Source organism: Mastigoproctus giganteus, chromosome 2 (assembly GCF_048544385.1).
Source record: "Mastigoproctus giganteus isolate SK-2022 chromosome 2, ASM4854438v1, whole genome shotgun sequence".
In the NCBI taxonomy this organism is placed as follows: Eukaryota; Metazoa; Arthropoda; class Arachnida; order Uropygi; family Thelyphonidae; genus Mastigoproctus; species Mastigoproctus giganteus.
In genome coordinates, this window is record NC_143576.1 from 190,416,076 (window position 1) to 190,433,772 (window position 17,697).

At 38.3% G+C, this 17,697-nt stretch overlaps 1 protein-coding gene across 1 annotated transcript in view; it reads right to left on the bottom strand.

Moving 5' to 3' along the window:
- unc79 (UNC-79 domain-containing protein) overlaps positions 1 to 17,697 on the bottom strand; it is a 1,082,710-nt gene that overhangs the window by 595,089 nt on the left and 469,924 nt on the right. The window contains exon 25 of the mRNA XM_090389680.1: positions 17,273 to 17,430. Within this exon, the coding sequence (XP_090245806.1) occupies positions 17,273 to 17,430 (158 nt within the window). The remainder of the gene's footprint in view (positions 1 to 17,272; positions 17,431 to 17,697) is intronic.

A 17,697-nucleotide genomic window follows, 5' to 3' on the forward strand; every position in this document is an offset into this window, starting at 1 on the left:
CAGTCGATATGGCTGGATAGTGCAGTGTCAAGTCAGTTTGGTGTGACATAAGCACTGGGAAATCAAAATTGAGAGTAGGAGTGTGTTATAGACCTAATGACTCTGATGAGTATAATAAACAACTGTACAGGGAAACAGAATGGGCCAGTAAATCAGAGTCTTATAATGGGGGATTTTAATTTCCCAGATACTGACTGGAATTTGTGGGTTGGACACTCTCACACTAGCAAAGTTTTTGTGGATTTATAGGATGATTGTTTTCTACAGCAGCAGGTTTGGGAGGCAACCAGAGGGAGTAATACTCTTGATCTGATTATCAGTGGTGATTCGTCATGAATTGAGAATCTGCAGATAAAGGAACCAGTGATCACAGTGTGCTGATGTGGGATTTACTCAAAGAGGTAAATACCATCAGGGATAAAGAGAAGGGTTTTGCTTTCGTAAAGGTTACTACCGTGGTCTGAGACAGTTCTTAAATTCTATACAATGGGACCAACTGATGATATTACCAATAGCAAATTATAAATGGGAGCATTCAAAGAATTAATCTTTAAAGCTACTCGGCTTTTCATACCAACTAAGAAATATTATTCAAGGTTTAGGCCTAAATGGATGGCAGATGATCAAATGAGACATATGGCAAAGAATAAAAATGTGTGGGATACATATAAATTAATAGATGACATGGAAGCTTATGATAGATATAAACTTTTTTTTTTTTTTTTTTTTTTTTTTTGGTAGTTGGCGCATAGGCTTCTGTGGCCACAATGCACCTCCCAAGGTTTTTGCAGTACACTGATCCAAGCCCGAGGCGGGAATCGAAACCGCGACCTTTGGGTTGCCAGGCAGGCACTTGATCCACCCTGCTAGCCCAGTCGGCCAGATATAAACTGGTCTGTAACAAAGTCACAAAGGAGATTAGGCAGGCAAAGGCAGATTATAAGAAATCTTTGGCAAAATGATGCAAGGTTGCAAAGTAAAACAGCAAAGAGTTCTTTACTTATGTAAACTCTAGAAGTTGTTGTTATTTGGTTTTTAGGAGCATTAGCAACTAAGGCCATATTGCTCCGGGAATATGCAGTGGTCATTCCCTGACCTTTCCGCATCCTCCGTATTTGGTGGTGACGGGCTCGAACCCCGGTCTAATCAAGAAGCGTGTGCTACGCACTGCTGCTCCTTCCCACCTGGCTAGGGAGGTGCCTAACTCTAGAAGTATGGGGATGAATCAGATTGGTCCACTTGATATCGATGGTTCAACTATTGATGATCCTGTTCAGGTAGCTAACAAACTAAATGAGTATTTTGCATCTACATTCACTCATAAGGAGTTATTCAGGGAGGGAGATGCCAGAAGTGAATTAAACTCTGGCAGTGAACTCGATGATTTTATAATAACTGAGAGCAAAGCAGAGGAGAAATTGTTGAAGATAAACATAAAAAAAGGCAAATGAGGTGGATGGGATCTATCCAGTAATATTAAAGGAGGCAGGAAAGGAAGTAAGCAAGCAAACCCTTAGTCATAATTATGAGAGCTTCCTAGGACTCAGTGGAGGTACCTATGGACTGGAGATGAGCAAATGTGATCCCAATTCACAAAGGAGGATCAAAGGGCGACACAAGTAATTACAGACCTGTTAGTTTAATTTCTGTTCCAGGGAAATTAATGGAGACACTGGTTAAAGAAGCACTGCAGAATCATCCAGACAAGCCTTCAGTTATAGCTCGGACACAGCATTGTTTTGTTAAGGGGAAGTCTTGTCTGAACAATTTTATTGGATACTATGATGTGGTCACAAAGGAAATGGAAGTAGCGAATAACTTTGATATCATACAGTTCGATCTTAGAAAGGCTTTTGATATTGTTGCACATGGAAGACTGCTGCATAAATTGGAGCAGGTTGGCATTGGGGGCAAATTGCTGCTTTGGATAAAGGGATGGTTGAGTGGGAGAAGACAGAGAGTGGTAATCAATGGACACTGCTCTTTGTGGACTAATGTTATTAGTGGAGTTCTTAAGGGTTCAGTGTTGGGTCTATTGTTGTTTTCTGTATTTATTAATGATATTGATGATGGTATATCAGGCTTAATGTTCAAGTTTGTAGATGATACGAAGGTTGGCAGACTTAAGTTTAACAACTGAAGTTTAACATTGACAAATGTAAAGTACTGCATATGGGAACATCAGAATAATGTAGCAACTGTGTGGTACTACACTGACAGTGGTAGAGAACGAAAAGGACCTGGGGTCCATTTCGTAATTGTGCAGGCAGATATGAAGTTTTCTGAGCAGTGCAGATGGTCATGGTGTCTTGTCAATGATATACAGAATTTTACTAGCAGAGATAAGGAGGTAATTATCCCCTTGTATAAGGCAATGGTCAGGCCACACCTTGAGTTCTGTATACAGGTCTGGAGGCCTCATTTTAGGAAGGATGTAGAGCTGCTGGAACGAGTGTAGAGAAGAGCAAGATTATTAGTGAATGGAACAAAGGGATGCTTTTACAAAGAAAGGCTTAAATTTTGCAAACTACAGTGCCTGGAGACTAGGCACTTGCGAGGTGATCTGTTTGAGGTATAAAGCCTTGAATGGTTTGTGCATGCTCAATGCTGATGGAATTCATCCTCTTGATCAGAATAATTGCCTGAGAGGGCATAAATTCAAATTGAGGAAAGACAGTTGTAGGATAGATGTGCGGAAGTTTGACTTTAACCAGTGTGTGGTTGATTGCTGGAGCACTCTTCCATCTGTAGTTGTAGAAGTCGATAGCTTAAATAGATTCAAGGCAGAACTAGACAAAGATTTGGAGTGAGTTGATTGGTGAAATTAGAATTCTTGTTTTTTTTTTGGCTGATGCTATATAAGCTTGCCTACTTGTATTATGTGCCGTTGCTAATGCTAATCAATATCATTGATATATATATATACAATGGGCCCAACACTGAACCCTGGGGAAAACTCCTAATAACATTACTCCCCGAAGAGCAGTGTTCATTGATTACCACTCTCTGTCTTCTCTCACTCAACCATCCTTTTATCCATTGGCAACTTGCCCTTAATACTATACTGCTCCAATTTGTACAGTTGTCTTCCATGTGCAACAGTATCAAATGCTTTCCTGAAATCCAAGTATATGACATCAAAATTATTTTTTGCATCCAGCACCTTTCGACCATGTCATAGTATACAATCAAACTGGCCAGACAAGTCTGCCCCTTAACAAACCTATGCTGTGTCTGAACTATAACTGAAGTCTTCTCTAGATGATCTGCAGTGCTTCTTTAACCAGTGCCTCCATTAATTTCCCCGGAACAGAAGTTAAACTAACAGGTCTCTAATTCCTTGTGTCACCCTTTGATCCTCCTTTGTGAATTCAGTTCACATTTACATGTCTCCAGTCCATGGGTACCTCCCCTGATTACAAGGAAGCTCTCATAATTATGACATGGGTATGCTTACTTCCTTTGCCACCTCCTGTAATATAACATGATAGATCCAATCCGCCCCAGGTGCCTTTCTTATGTTTAACTTCAACAATTTATCTTCCACTTTTCTCTCAGTTATTACAAAATCATTTTACTCCCTGTTAGAGTTTGATAAACATCTGGCACTCTCCTCCTTGACTAACTCCTCATGTGTGAATGTAGATGCAAAATACTCAATTTAGTTTGGCAGCTATCTGAGAATGAACATCTACAATCAAATCATCTACAGTCAACTTCCAACAAGAATTAAAAGCAATCACCAAACTTTCCTTAAATAATGATTTCCCCTCTCCATATCATATAGAATACAATAGAGACTAGATCACAGCCTTCAACCAACCTGAACCAAAATCTACAAAAAAATCATCCATCTGCATACCGTATGTATCTAAGATCAGCAAAAAAATAGCTAAAGAAGCAAGGAAATATGGAGTCAGTACACTTTTCAAAGGATCATCTTCCAAGAAACAGATAGATAAACATCTGGCCAACAATCCCAACTAGAGCCGTGGTCTCCAAACTTTTTTGGTTGCACACCCTTATTTGACTTAAAAGGACTACGCACCCCAGAATAAAAAAAATTAAATATACAAGTTTAATATATATATATTTTTTTATAAATGATTTACATGGAAGACCTTATATCTAAAATCACATTTATAAAATATATATAAATTTAAAAGATCACAAATAAAAAAATACAAAACAAAATTAAATTGAATTTCCATTACAAAATGCATGTATTTGAATGTGCATGGTTGATGGCATGATCAAATAAAGCCGCATATTTAAGTACTGTATTAAAAAAACATTTATTTATAATTTTTATTTTCAATTAAATTTTGAAAAACTAAAGTTTTCAAAATTAATAAATATTGATTTATTGCAGATTATCTCGCGCACCCCGCTTTGGAGACCACTGAACTAGAGGACCAAATTATAAAATAGATTGTAACTTTGGAGTTGCTTACATAATGGAATTTTATCTAGAAGGACAAAAAAGAGACATTCAATATGGGAGAATAAACAAATCTGATACTGCCTACCATGCACTCCAGTGCACAGATATTTGGCAATTTAGTTGAATGGATTCTAGCAATCCTAGGGTCCTTTCAACCAATCAATAGTACAAGAGAAAAAAGTTTAAGAAATCAGGGCCAACTCTATGAACAGAAAACAAGGTATAGAAATTGAATAACAATATTTCAACATCCTTAAAGGGACATTTAGAAAAAGACTTAAAGAAAAAAAAAAACTCCTCTAGACAAGAAAGGTAGCCAACGATCCTCCCCCCATAGATCCTTTCTTGCATTATTTTCCACTACTAATACTAACTTCACTAATCACTTGTAACTCTTTGACTTCATTTCTTTGAAATTTGCCTGCTCCAGTCCAATTTTCCTAACAGTAAGGTAATTTTCCTTTGGCAATTTTAATGTTCATAAATCCAGCTGGCTTCCATTTTCTAGTTGCACAGACCAAACTGGTTGAAATATTGAAGCTTTTATAATTATTAATGACCTCACAAAAATTATTTACCTACTAGAACAATCCTAAGCACACTCCCAACACTCTTGATCTTTTCTCACAAAAACCGAGTACATGGTTGAGGTTAGTGGTCCTCTAGCCACCTTAGATCACAACTTGGTGATGGTCTCTTCTCCAAACGAACCTTTCTCTCATGGCTATTCCCAGCATTGTGTTGTTTGGCATTACAAGAATAAGAATGGACAATCTGGAAGATTTCTATTCTTAAATAAATGAATAAATTTTCTGTTGATACTCCGGACAACCATATAAGGTCAGAGGAGTTCACAAGGTAGAGAGAATACAAGAACATTATATTATATATCTTTTTCTTGGTTGAATTACTGTTTTAAATCTTATGATGCCAATGTTTACTCACATTATGTTAAAGAATTTTTATTCTTATAGGGATGAAATTCTTTATTCCACATACCTTGGTTTTCCAATAGGTGTATTAAGGCAACATTGCATATCGCAATTGACTTGAATCCAAATCTCCAAATTCATTTCTACACTAAAGCTTGCAACAATTGTAAAGCAGTTATTAACTGTTATTAAAAGTATAAACTTGCTCCTTGTCCAAATAGTTGAACATTCTGGTCTCTTGCGATAACTACTGGCTGCTACTTTTGCACATTTATACTTTCACCTCTATTAAAACTTGGTTCTGTTGTCTCCTCAGCTAAAGATAAACCTGACCTGCTAGCATCCTACTTTTCTTATAACTCTTGTATCAATGACTTTGGTAAACCAACTTCTACTATTCCCAGTACATTTCATTCCATGTACTCCTGTGGTTTTCTATCAAAAGGATGTCAGAAGAATTTCGAATAGTGTTGATGCCAAAAAAGCACCAGGTCCTGATGGTATTTCTCCATTTGTTCTCAAAGCCTATGCTCCTGAGCATACTCCTGTTCTGTGTCACCTATTTTTTTGCTTTCTTATTCTAAAGGTTTTTACCTTCTGCTTGTAAATTTGCTCATATCCGGCTGGTTCCTATAAAGGGTGAAAAATTCCTCCTATCCAATTATCATCCCAATACACTTACTTCTACTCTTTCTAAAGTAATTAAAGAAATCCATTAACCACCAACTCCTAAACTATCTAGAAACCTTCCATCTGATCAATAATTGCCATTATGGATTACAATATCAGTGGTGATATATCAGCTTATTTTACTCACCTATTAACAAATTCAATGGAAACATTTGGTGAAACTCAAGCAGCTGCTCTTGACATTTCAAAGGCTTTTGATTGTGTTTGGCATAAAGGTCTTCTAAATAAGCTTCCATCTTATGTTTTGCTAACTGTATTTTGTAATTGGGCCAGTTTTCTCTTCGGCTGCTCTCTGAGAGTGGTAATAGATGGCTCTTCTACAGTCTACACCAATGCTGGTGTTCTCCATGGTTTAGTCCTTTCTTCCACTCTTTTCTTCTTGTATATTTCCTTTTCTTCAAATGACTGGAATTCCTAGTTTTGCTGATAATAATACATTGCATTTCACCTTCCACTTTGAGAAACCTTGCCCTGCACAACAGCTTCAACCTGCTCAAATATCCACACCAATTCTTTAATGCTAACTTCCACGTAATTCTTCAATGGGGCAAAGATAACTTTGCCCAATGTAAACTTTCAGCTATAAGGGAGTATATAGAGACTTCCGGCATGTAATTTAAGGTTGATATCCGGCAGATAATGCAGACAGTGTTGAGCTTAAATTACATGCTGGCAGTCTTTATATCCTCCTTTATAGCTTAAATTTTACATTATTTCATATAATTTTTCCCCCAATACTATATTTTGATGTAATTCTATTTTGTCATGGCATGTATTTTATGTTAGAAACAGAGGACACTATATTGTCATCTTGTCAGGCAATTCTAGTTGTTGACACTTGAAAATGACATCAGGATTGAGTGATATATGACAATATGTTGTTGTTATTTGGTTTATAGGAGCATTAGCAACTAAGGCCATACTGCTCCGGGGATATGCGGTGGTCATTCCCTGACCTTTCCGTATCCTCCATATTTGGTGGCCACGGGCTCGAACCTTGGTCTAATCAAGAAGCGTGTGCTACGCACTGCTGCTCCTGACCACCTGGTTACGGAGGTGTCAATATATGACAATATAATCATGTATATATCTAGTATAATAATATTGACTTATTTCCTTATATAAGTGTTAATTATTTTCTACACTTCTTTTCCCCTCTTCTTTCACATTTTTTACTTACTTCTTATCTGTACAACTTTTTTTTTTTTTTTTTTATGTGAACCCCAAACACAAGAGGTATTAGAACCTATAGTACTTAGTACCGTGCTTGGGTTTGAGGTTAAGAAGACAAAAGAAGATATTTGTTGACATTGGACTTGAACTTCTGTAGATTGTAATTTTCAGGAAATACGTATGAAGTAAGGTTGTTCCAGAAAACGGCAGTTGAATGAATAAATGAGGAAGATGAAAAGTTGGTTCTGTGGGTTTGAAGTTGGACAGTAAATGGATGTTGGCTGGTGGCGGCACGTGCTCGGACTGTTTTGAAAGAGAGAGCAGGAATTATAGAAGCCAATTCAGAAGAACAGTGCCCATGGAAGTACCTGTAGAAGAGGCATGCAGCAGAAACAGTGCGTCAATGAGAAAGCGAGTGGAGAGACTCTGTTAGAGATGAATCATTAATTAACCTAACTGCCCTCTTCTGAATGGAATCAAGAAGCCTGAGAGAGGTTTTGGGGGCACCACCCCAGATGTGGGAACAATATTCCATGGTAGGGTGGATTTGCGATTTATACAGAGTGAGCAGCTGTTTGGAAGAAAAGTAACACTGAAAGCGAAAGAGAAAACCAAGTTTTTTAGATGCAGAGGAAGCAATATTTGTAATGTGCTTGTGCCAAGAGAGATTAGAAGTCAGGGTAATCCCCAAAAGAGATATATCATTTTGCCTAGAAATCGGAGTGTCACTAAAGATAAGCATAGGAGTAGAAGAATCCTTTTTGCGAGATATAAGACAAGACTGAGTTTTAGAAGGGTTGAAATCAACTAAGTTGTCTTTGCCCCACTGGAGAATTACCTGAAGATTGGCATTTAAGGAATTGGTAGCAGATTTTCGAGAAGTTGAAGCTGATTGAGCAGGACAAGGTTTCTCAAAATGGAAAGTTGAATGCAATGTGCTATCATTGGCAAAACTATGGACAGGATTTCCAGTCAATGGAAGAAGGTCATTGATATACAAGAGGAAAAGAGTGGGGGAAAGAACTGAACCTTGGGGGACACTGGCATTAGTGGAGAAGTTAGAAGACAGAGAGCCAACTACTATCGCCCTCAGTGAGCGATCAGAGAGAAAACTGGATAACCAATTACTAAAAACAGTTGGCAAACCATAAGATGGAAGCTTGTTTAGAAAACCTTTATGCCAAACACGATCAAAAGCCTTTGAGATGTCAAGAGCAACTACTTGTGTTTCACTGAACCTTTCCATTGAATTAGTCCATAAATGGGTAACATAAGCCAGAATATCTCCAGTGGATCGATACTGACGGAATCCATACTGGTGATCGTTGATCAGACGGAAGGTTTCTAGGTAGTTTAAGAGTTGGCGGTTAATTGATTTCTCCATTACTTTAGAAAGAGTAGAAGTAATTGCAATGGGACGATAATTGGATGGGAGGGATTTGTCACCCTTCTTAGGAACTGGCTGGATATGAGCAAATTTCCAAGCAGAAGGAAAAACACCTTTGGAATAAGAAAGTGAAAAACAGGGGGCAAAGAATAGGAGTAAGTTCAGGAGCACAGGTTTTGAGAACAAGTGGAGAAATACCATCAGGACCTGGAGCTTTCTTAGCATCAAGATTCATCAAAATCCTTCTGATATCCTTTTGACGGAAGACCACAGGAGGCATTGAATGGAGCGTGTTGGGAATGGTGGGAGGTGTTTTACCAAGATCATTAATACATGAGCTGGAAGAAAAATTGGATGCTAGCAGGTCAGCTTTATCCTTGGCTGAAGTGGCAACAGAACCATGTGGTTTGGACAGAGGTGGCAGCAAAGATGGGCAAAAGTTGCGGCCAATAGCTTTGGCAAGAGACCAGAAAGCTCGGTACCATTAGGGCAAGAAGCAAGTTTTCTACTCTTAGCCTGTTCAAACTCTAGTTTGGACTGATTAATAACTGCTTTACAACTGTTGCGAGCTTTGGTGTAGGCAGAAAATGAAACTGAAGAATTAGAATCAAGCCAATTACGATATTCAACATTCTTCTCTTGGACAGCCTTAGCACATTTATTGGAAAACCAAGGTTTAGTTAAAGGACGAGATTTTAAAGTGGAGTGTGGGATAAGGGATTCCATTCCTGCAAGAATAATTTCACTGACACGATCTGAGCAAACGTTGACATCAGAAGTTTTGAAACAGTAATCCGACCAAGGAAAAGAAGAAAAGAAGTCTCGCAGGTCATCCCATTTTGCATTCTTGTAATGCCAAACAACACGTGGTTGGGAATAGCCATGAGATAAAGGTTCCATTGGAGAAGAGACAATCACCAAGTTGTGATCTGAAGTGCCTAAAGGACCTCTCACTTCGACCGTGTACTTAGAAGGGTTGTTTGTGAGAAAAAGATCAAGCGTATTGGCTGTATGATTAGGATTGTCCGGTATTCTTGTAGGTAAATGAACAATCTGTGCTAGGTCATTAGTAATTGCAAAAGCCTCAGCATCTCGACCTGCTGGATCGGTGTGACTAGAAAACGGAAGCCAGCTGGAGTTGGGAACATTAAAATCACCAAGGAAAATTCCTTCACTGTTAGGAAAGTTAGACTGGAGAAAGTCAAGTTGCAAAGAGAGGAAGTCAAAGAGCTCCAAGTGATTAGTGGAGTTGGGAGAACGGTAGAGACAACAGATGAATTTGACACAATGAGGTAGAGAGATTTTAAGCCAGAGAAGATCAAAGAAAGGAGATTCCAAATTGCCAAGTCTCTGACAGGGAATATCAGAATGGATATATGCACAAGTACCACCTTTGAGGCGAAAGGAATCATACAGCGAATAATTTGGGCATCTGAGATGAGCAGTAGATGAATCAACCGATAACTGAGATTCTGTCAGAAAAAGTACATGGGGTTTGGCAGACTGCAAATGGAAATGGACATCGTTGAGATTAGAATTGAGACCACGTATATTTGTGAAATGAATTAGGAAGTCCTTGGGAGGTTTAGATCTTTTCGTAGATAAGCTTGCTCTATTAGTTTGACAATTCATGGTGTATTCAATAGTAAGAAAAAGTAGGTGGGACATGCTGCATGAAGTAATGAAATTTTTGGATATGGCGTACATGTGGTAAGAATATACCCAGATCCTTGACATAACGTGGCCTCGACAATGCTCCCCGCATACACACTACTCGGACTCCCTCCAGTCACTATCTGGCAGAGTAGAGGTAGCAAGATTATACACTAGCTGATCCGGAAGCTTCCTAGAGAGTTACCAATAGGTTCAGTCTGGTGTACTAACTAGTGGCCGGCCTGCGAACACCGTTTTAGAGCTGTACCCTCGAAATGTAAGGAATATTGGATCTCGCCACGATGTTCATCAACTTTTCTTTACTTCTCTTATTTCTACTATTTGCTTACTTATACTATTTGAGGTCCTTTCTGGCTATCAGCTATCTTGGTCCATAATCAATTTCCTTTTCCATACTCCTTCTCCTATTAATCTTTACTATATATATATATATATATATATACAAAGTATATATTAAAGGGTATCAAAAAGTCTGTACCCTTACCTAGAAATAATAGCCCTAGAAAGGTAAAACTTCACAGAAACTTTAATTCTTTTCTACTTACTCTCCATGTATAGTAACACATTTCTCCCATCTGTGGATCAGTGGTTTAATGCATTTATCATAGAAGTCCATACTTTTTGCCTGAAACCACGATTCCACTTCATTGATGACTTCCTGAGATGAATCAAAGCAGCATCCACACATCTTTGTCTTGTCTTTAGTCTTCAGTTCATGCTGGTACACCCAGCATTTGTCATTTGTCACCAACTGATCAAAAAAGTTCTCAACATCCGCATTACACAAATCCAACAGTTGGCGAGAACATTGCATTCGACATTGAAAGGCATTAGCAATGGAACCCATTGTGCGGAGACCTCAGACAGATGTGCAGATGTCATGTAAAACGCTGTAGGCAAACCCATAAATAATTCCCACTGCAGTTGCAATGAACTGGATTGTCACACGTTTATCACTCGGCACCAGCTGTTCAATCTTTTCAACTGTCTCACTCTCTGTGGATGTTGATGTCCTTCCTAATCTTGGCTCGTCAAAGACACTTGTATGACCATACTGGAACTACTGTTTCCTCTTTTTTAAAGTGTCATAGGATGGACAATTCTGCCCATACACAGCTTTCATTTCTTCATCAATTTTCTGAGCTTTCTTGCACTGCAAATGCAGGAACTTGATCATTGCTCGGTACTCCACTTTGTCATCTTCTAATGATGTTTTATCTAGGCCAGGGTATGAACTTTCTGATACCCCCTCATATATATTTAAAAACTACAGTGTTAGAGGTGAATATACTCCACACAATGGGAATAATTATTTTTACTATTATTTGTAATATACAGACCATATGCCTGCATTACAAACTCTCTGGAGGCAATTTCCAATGGAAGCAAGTATTTTCTCAGAAACAAATTAAACTATTTTCTATAAATAATAGCAATCCTGTAAATATGTTACCTGCTTCTAGATTGTAGAAAGTTATTTTTTAACTATAATCTATATTAGACTAAAATTTTAGGGTTGAAAGCTTCAACTTATGAAAAATTCAAACTATGATATAGTTCAGTAGAAGTACCTCATTATATATAATTTTAATACTTAATATGTACAGTTTCAGTGTTTTATAACAAAACATATTTTATGAAATATAAAAACATAAAATCACTACACCACTTTGGCTGGACCATTATACTTGTGATTACTTTTATATCTTGTGGATTTTATTACTCTATTATATTGCATATGAAAACAAGCATAATTATGGGATGGAAGGCACTTAATCCTCTTTGAAATAGTGTCCTTCTAAAGTAATACACTTAGTCCAATGAGTTTCACTACTCTTGGAAGCACGTGTAGAAAGCTGATTTTGAAATCGTCAAAAGATGGGTCATTATATCACTCTTTCATGTTTGTATGTCATCATATTGACATCCTCTCAGAGTTTGTTCCATTTTTGGAAACAAACAACTAGCTGTTGGAGTTGCAGTTTTCTGATCTTTTCCTTTCAACCATGTTGGGAAGAGACCTCAGAAATTCAACATAGAACTTCTTATTAACTGTTTGACCCTCTAAACTGTATTCATGGTGGACAATGCCTTCAACATCATAAAACGCTAGCAATGTGACCTCACATTTTGCCATGCCCTTGCAGTCCTTTTTCAGTCAGAAGAAAATTTTTCACTAGGACACCAGTGTATCACAGTGAAAACGTTTTTGAGATCATATCCATAAACCCACATTTCATATCCAGTTATGATATCTTTCAAAAATTTTATGCCATTAGTAATGCATTCAAACAAATCACCAGCAACCTGCTGGCAGTATTCATGTTGTTCCTCTGTCAACAGCTGCAGCATGAATACAGGACCGGCAGAATTACTTAACAAGTACAGGTGACTGTTGAAAAAAAAGCCGTTCATTAGGGTTGAATTTGAAAGTGTCTGCAATTCTGCCCATACACGATAGGAGGGAGTATATGATCAGAGCCTTGTCAATCAATTCGGCCCTGGAAAGATTGTGCAAGGCTCAAGGGGTGGATTTTTTTCAGCCTGGTCTGTATTTGTTAACAGAAGGGACTGCTTCTACAGGGATGGGATACACTTAAATAGAAAGGATGCAAGAATATTTGCTGATGCTATTGAGGCAGTGTTAGGTGGGTCGGAAAACTGTTAGCTTGGGGGGGGATACAAGGACCAATAGATTAACAGTAGCCACTGGCAGAGGTGAAAGTGATTCTTGCACTGCTTCTATTGGAATGAGCAGAAGCCTGGAAAACAAGATGTAAGATATTTAAGAGACTGCTGAGAGTCATTGCGGTACAAGTAAACACATGGGTTGTGTTAGAAAAAGAACAGTAGCTAAGAAAAAGAACAGGTGCATGTATACTTGCGTGTACACCAATGCTAGGAGTTTGGTAAATAAATTTGATGAATTTGAGGTATTGCTCAAAGCATCAAAGGCGGATATTGTTGGGATATCAGAGACGTGGTATCACACAGATATAAGGAATGCAGAACTGGTATTTGGGGAGTACAACGTCTACAGAAAGGATAGACAGGATAGGAAGGGAGGAGGGGTTATGCTATTAGTTAAGAAACACAAAATCCAAGGAAGTGAAGCCAGTCGACATCGCTGGACAGTGCAGTGTCGAGTCAGTTTGGTGTGACATAAACATTGGGAGATCAAAATTGAGAGTAGGAGTGTGCTATAGGCCTAATGACTCTGATGAGTATAATAAGAAACACTACAGGGAAATAGAGTGGGCCAGTAAATCAGAGTCTTATAATGGGGGATTTTAATTTCCCAGATATTGACTGGAATTTGTGGGTTGGTCACTCACACATTAGCAAGGCTTTTGTGGATTTATTGGATGATTGTTTTCTACATTAGCATGTTCGGGAGGCAACTAGAGGGAGTAATACTCTTGATTTGATTATCAGTAGTGATTCTATATGCATTAAGAATCTGCAGATGGAGGAACCACTAGGTGGCAGTGATCACAGTGTGCTGAAGTGGGATTTACTCAAAGAGGTAACTACCATCAGGGGTAAAGGGAAGGGTCATTGCTTTCATAAAGGCGACTACGATGGTCTGAGACAGTATTTAAATTCTATACAGTGGGACCAACTGATGATGTTACCAACAGCAAATTCAAAATGGGAAGCATTCAAAGAACTTATCTTGGAAGCTACTAGGCTTCACATACCAACTAAGAAATATTGTTCAAGGTTTAGGCCTAAAAGGATGTCAGATGAACTAATGAGACATGGCAGAGAAGAAAAATGCATGGGATACTTACAAAGGAGGTTAGGCAGGCGAAGGCAGATTACGAGAAATCTTTGGCAAAGGATGAGAAAGAAAAACACCAAAGAGTTCTGTACTTATGTAAACTATAGAAGGAAGGGGATGAATCAGATTGGTCCACTTGATATCGATGGTTCAACTGTTGATGATCCTGCTCAGGTAGCTAACAAACTAAATGAATATTTTGCATTGACATTCACACATGAGGAGTTATTCAGCGAGGGGAATGCCAGAGGTGTATTCAACTCTGGCAGTAAGCTGATTAATCTTGTAATAACTGAGAGTAAAGTGGAGGAGAAATTGTTGAAGATAAACACAAGAAAGGCACCTGGGGTGGATGGGATCTATCCAGTTATATTAAAGGAGGCAGCAAAGGAAGTAAGCGAACCCTTAGCCATAATTATGAGAGCTTCCTTGGACTCAGGGGAGGTACCCATAGACTGGAGATGGGCGTAGCTAACAAACTAAATGACACAAAGGAGGATCAAAACCTGAAACAAGTAATTCACAAAGGAGAATCAAAGGCTGACACAAGTAATTCACAAAGAAGGATCAAAGGGCGACACAAGTAATTATAGACCTGTTAGTTTAACTTCTGTTCCTGGAAAATTAATGGAGGCACTGGTTAAAGAAGCACTGCAGGATCATCTAGACAAGACTTCAGTTATAGCTCAGACACAGCATGGTTTTGTTAAGGGGAAGTCTTGCCTGACCAATTTGATTGGATACTATGATGCAGTCACAAAAGAACTGGATGCAGGGAATAACTTTGATATTATATATTTGGATCTTAGAAAGGCTTTTGATACTGTTGCACATGGAAGACTGCTGCACAAATTGGAGCAGTGTGGCATTGGAGGCAAATTGCTGCTATGGATAAGGGGGTGGTTGAGGGGGAGAAGACAGAGAGTGGTAATCAATGGACACTGCTCATCGTGGACTAATGTTATTAGTGGAGTCTCTCAGGGTTCAGTATTGGGTCCATTATTGTTTTCTGTATTTATAAATGATATCGATGATGGTATAACAAGCTTAATGTCCAAGTTTGCAGACGATACGAAGGTTGGCAGGGTTGTCAAGGACACTACTGACACTGCTACTGCAACAGGATCTGGAAAGTTTGAGCAGATGGGCTGAGAGGTGGCAAATGAAGTTTAACATTGACAAATGTAAAGTACTACATATGGGAAACAGCAACCCCCAGAGCAACGTATCAACTCTGTGGTACTACACTGACAGTGGTAGAGAATGAAAGGGACCTGGGGGTGGTTGTGCAGGCAGATATGAAGTTTTCTGAGCAGTGCAGACGGGCTGCAAGAGTAGCTCATGGTGTATTGTCGATGATATATAGGAATTTTTCTAGCAGGGAAAAGGAGGTGATTATTCCATTGTATAAGGCAATGGTCAGACCACACCTAGAGTACTGTATACAGGTCTGGAGGCCTCATTTCAAGAAGGATGTAGAGATGCTGGAACGAGTACAGAGAAGGGCAACAAGATTAGTGAATGGAACAAAGGGTTGCTCTTACGAAGAAAGGCTTAAGTTTTGCAAATTACAGTGTCTGGAGACTAGGCACCGGCGAGGTGAACTGATAGAGGTGTATAAAGCCTTGAATGGTTTGAGCATGCTCAATGGTGATGGGAATCTTCCTCTTGCTCAGAATAATCACCTGAGAGGGCATAAATTCAAATTGAGAAAAGACGGATGTAGGATAGACGTGAGGAAATTTGCCTTTAGCCAGCGGGTGGTTGGTTGGTGGAATAGACTTCCATCCCTTGTCGTGGAAGTTGATAGCCTAAATAAGTTTAAGGCTCAGCTGGACAGGTATTTCGAACGAACAGAGGGGTGAAGTGGAAGTGGTTATTTTTTATTTATTTATTTATTTATTTTTTTTTTTTTGGCTGATGCTGCATAAGCTTGCTTTCTTGCATCAAATGCCTCTACTAATGCTAATGCTAATATACAGGAATCTTTCTAGCAGGGATAAGGAGGTGATTATTCCCTTGTATAAGGCAATGGTCAGGCCATACCTTGAGTACTGTATACAGGTCTGGAGGCCTCATTTCAAGAAGGATGTAGAGCTGCTGGAACGAGCACAGAGAAGGGCAACAAGATTAGTGAATGGAACAAAGGGTTGTTGTTACGAAGAAAGGCTTAAGTTTTGTAAATTACAGTGTCTGGAGACTAGGCACTGGCGAGGTGATCTGACAGAGTTGTATATAGCCTTGAACGGTTTGAGCATGCTCAATGCTGATTGGATTCTTCCTCTTGCCCAGAATAATCACCTGAGAAGGCATAAATTCAAATTGAGGAAAGACAGATGTAGGATAGACGTGTGGAAATTTGCCTTTAGCCAGCCGGTGGTTGGTTGGTGGAACAGACTTCCATCCCTTGTCGTGGAAGTTGATAGCCTAAATAAGTTTAAGGCTCAGCTGGACAGGTATTTCGAACGAACGGAGGGGTTAAGTGAAAGTTTTTTTTTTTTTTTTTTTTTTGGCTGATGCTGCATAAGCTTGCTTTATTGCGTCATATGCCTCTACTAATGCTAATGAACCTTGCAAAAACATGCCTCATATTCAAATTTTCACTAAAATGGAATGATCTGATGGCAACAGAAGTTTCTTCAGAGATTTTATGAACATTAAAAAAATTTAATTTATTAACGAGTTAATGAATTTAATTAATAAAATTAATCTTTGGTCATTTCATATCAAAATTCACATTTCAGACATCATTTGTTGACGTTGAGGTCCATCCAGCTTGCAGACTACTTTCAACAGACATTTTACCTCTTTGAAATGCTAGGATTGAAAATTTGAGTACAGCCCATTGCAGGGTCTCCATATACTATTTTAACATCAAATCTTTCACTGGCAGTTTTTCTGATATTAGAGTCAATTTTAACACATGCACACACACACACAAGTACACTGTTCAGTGTGCACAATTAGCCATCATTTTGAATCACAATAAGATATGAAACATATGATCATTATTGGCTGAATTTACACTACTGTAAGCAAATGAACAGCTTAGTGCATGGAGGTAAGGATAAAACATGTTATGCTTCCTTGCAGCTATCTTGCAAATAGCTAATTTGGATTAGAATTTTAGAAAGTCCAGATCTGTAAAGTTATTGTTACAAATATATACATATGAACAATAAATTTACCTGCTGAAAATCTTGATCTCCAGTCATCATTATGGAAGTCCTCTTTGACTACTTTCCAAAACATGTCTGCTCCACAAGGAAGAGTTATGCAGTGCAATAAAAGAGCAGTTGCAAGTTGAGCAATATGAGAAAATTCTGCTTGTAGAAGTTTCCAGAAACTAGAAAGAGATTACATATGATTTTTATTTGTTTTATTTTTTAATATACTGGAATGTACAGGGGAATAGTAACTGTTCTATTACTGATTTCAGCCAAACAATAACTGATCATCAGAGTGACCTTCTATCCAAAGTAGTAGAAATGGGTAGCTTAAATAGAATTAAAAGGATTGGATAAATTATTAGAGGGAATGGGCAATGAAATGAGTAAAAGTTTTATTTTTTATTTTTCTGGCAGATGTGAAAGCTTTTTATTTCCATTATTTT